General features: G+C 32.1%; 1 protein-coding gene across 1 annotated transcript; it reads right to left on the bottom strand.

Moving 5' to 3' along the window:
• Window positions 1–565: 565 nt before the first annotated feature.
• LOC127097062 (ethylene-responsive transcription factor ERF107) lies at window positions 566–1,653 on the bottom strand. The gene has a single exon (XM_051035574.1). The coding sequence runs from the start codon at window positions 1,473–1,475 to the stop codon at window positions 816–818; it is 660 nt and encodes a 219-aa protein (XP_050891531.1). The 5' UTR covers window positions 1,476–1,653; the 3' UTR covers window positions 566–815.
• Window positions 1,654–2,574: the final 921 nt, after the last annotated feature.

The raw sequence follows: 2,574 nt of genomic DNA, 5'->3' as shown, positions 1-2,574 counted from the left end.
ATACTCTTAATACAACGAGTGATAACACACATAGACATAAAGGTCTAAAAAGAGATAAATACACAAGGTCCCAAACAAACCTCATAAGATCTCAACTTAATAGTAAAGTTGAAGATGTTACAAAAAGCTCCTTAGCCTTTTCAACTTATCTGTTGTTGTATAGTTTAAAATTTTGAAGCGCTTTAACTGAGGTGGTATTTATAGGAATGACTTAGGTATAATATGGCTGATTTTTCTAAAATCTTAGTTATCAATTCAACATTGGAAGGTAAACTCATGAAAGTAATGTTAGTTAGAGAAATTGTTCAATATTTAGGATGATTGTCTATTGGATTGAATGTCATCTCCTTGTTATGAAGGTTCTTAGCAACCATTCATTAGTTTCATGACATTCAATGGTCAAATTGCTTGAATATTATTAGAGATTATTGATCAAGTATTTCTCACATTTTTAACTAGAGTGATCAATCTCTATGATAATATCCTAAATTAATTTAATATCTAACTCATATATACAATTATATTTTCACACTCTATCACTCTCCCATTATATACCAGAAACATATAAAAAACAATATGCAAGAATTATCTGCATTGATTTCATATTCACTCATCATTTCTTTCTTGCTTCTATGTACAAACCAAGTGACTTAAACAAATAATTCCCAAACACTCCTTACTGATATTATTTTAACATTCTAATGGACTATGAGTACTCATCCAGAAACAAATACAAAACAAAAAAAATTACTAATTAGTACTAAACAAACTTGTACATCATCACAAACATCTATAATTCTATTCATGAATCTTCATCATGAACTTGAACTAGGACTTGTTGTACCTTCACTTTCACTTTCTCTTCTCCTTTTCCTGCCACAACTATTTGGCTTAGGATCACACAGTCCAGCCTCCAAAGGAAAATTCAATATAGCTTTCCTACCCCTCATTCTAAAAGCAGCAGAATCATAAGCTTTTGCAGCATCAACTTCACTATCAAATGTACCTAACCAAACCCTACTTCCTTTCCTTGACGGATCACGTATCTCAGCAGCAAATTTCCCCCATGGCCTTCTCCTTACTCCTCTATACCTCCTTGTCTCATCAACACACTCTTCTTCTTCCTTCATCTTCTTTGATGACACAATAGTACTTGGTATTGGTAGTTCTACTTCAGCCTCTTCAGGTGATGAATTTGATTTCTCGGTTTCCTTTGAATGGCTTGTTTCATCATTTGGAGATGAAGTGTGAGTGAAGAACTCCATGTCTGATATCAAATCATAGCCTTCAAGGAAAGTGAAGAAGGTGTTGTTTTTGTTGTTGTCGTCGTTGTCGTCTGAGATATATGAAGAGAAGTCGAAATCTGATGAAGGGCTTTCAAGTTTAACAGGATGGAGAAAAGGGTCAGAGATGGTGTCACCTAAGAGATGATGGCGTATGAGATCTATGTTTGAAGTTTCTTTTGCTGTTGTCATGTCTTTAGGAAGTGGAGAAAAAACATGTGATTGAATTTTGAGGTTGAAAAATATTTGCAGCCAAAGGTAGTTTTTTATATGGATTTAGTGATTAGTGTGTAAGGGTCCCCTCATATATTAGAAGTCTTAACAGATCATCTCATCTGTAAGGCAACCACTAGGGTGGACCATCAAGTGTTATAATATTAATATAGGGTCCACCAATAACCACTTGTTAGTGTATGAGTGTAGTAACAAGTCATGTTTTGTTAAAAAGAAAAAAAAGAAAAAAAAAGGGTTTATTTGTGTGTGGGTGTTAGCATCAAGCATTTACCTTAGTTAATCTTGAATGATGTCCCCTTAGATGATGATTTAATAAATGCAATATATGAGATGCTAGATGATTATTGTTAAATGGAAATTTTTAGATTCATGTATATTTGTAGAAATTCTTTACTCTTTTACACATGATAGATTTCCTCGAATTTGTTTCAATGATTTTCTATATACATGTAACAAATGTTAGATAATAAAATTATTCTTTTATAATATTATCACCAAAATCAAATTAAAGGGTATTTATTTTTCATTCACCGATCCATACACTTAAAGTATCACTAATCACCACTTCAACCACCTAAACATTATCTATCACCACTCCACTCAGCTCTGATTACCAACTCATACACTATTGACTATTACTCTGATAACCACTTTGAACATTATCAACCACCATATTGACCACTGTCATTCACCACTTTGACCATCTTCGATCACCATTCTATCTCCTTTCAATCACCTTCCCCAGAATCTCTGACTACTATTCTAAACATCATTTTGAACATTGAAAACTAACATTTTAATCATGTCCATCAATTATAACATTATCCATCTCTGACCACCAATTCAATTCAGACACTATCGAGCACCACTATCACTAATAACTAGTCTTCACTATAAGTGTCCTCTAACCAGAATCACTACTTTCAATCATTATTACTCTCCCCGTCTTACAATAGGTGTTTTCTTTTCTATTTTTATTTATCTTAAATTATTTGTCATTTAAAATAATAATAAAATATTTATTATTTTTTTATTAATTTATCCTTATTTATTATAT

The sequence above is a fragment of the Lathyrus oleraceus genome, chromosome 6 (assembly GCF_024323335.1).
Source record: "Lathyrus oleraceus cultivar Zhongwan6 chromosome 6, CAAS_Psat_ZW6_1.0, whole genome shotgun sequence".
NCBI lineage: Eukaryota > Viridiplantae > Streptophyta > Magnoliopsida > Fabales > Fabaceae > Lathyrus > Lathyrus oleraceus.
The sequence above is the reverse complement of the archived record's forward strand: the minus strand, read 5'-3'. Positions and strand labels throughout refer to the sequence as shown.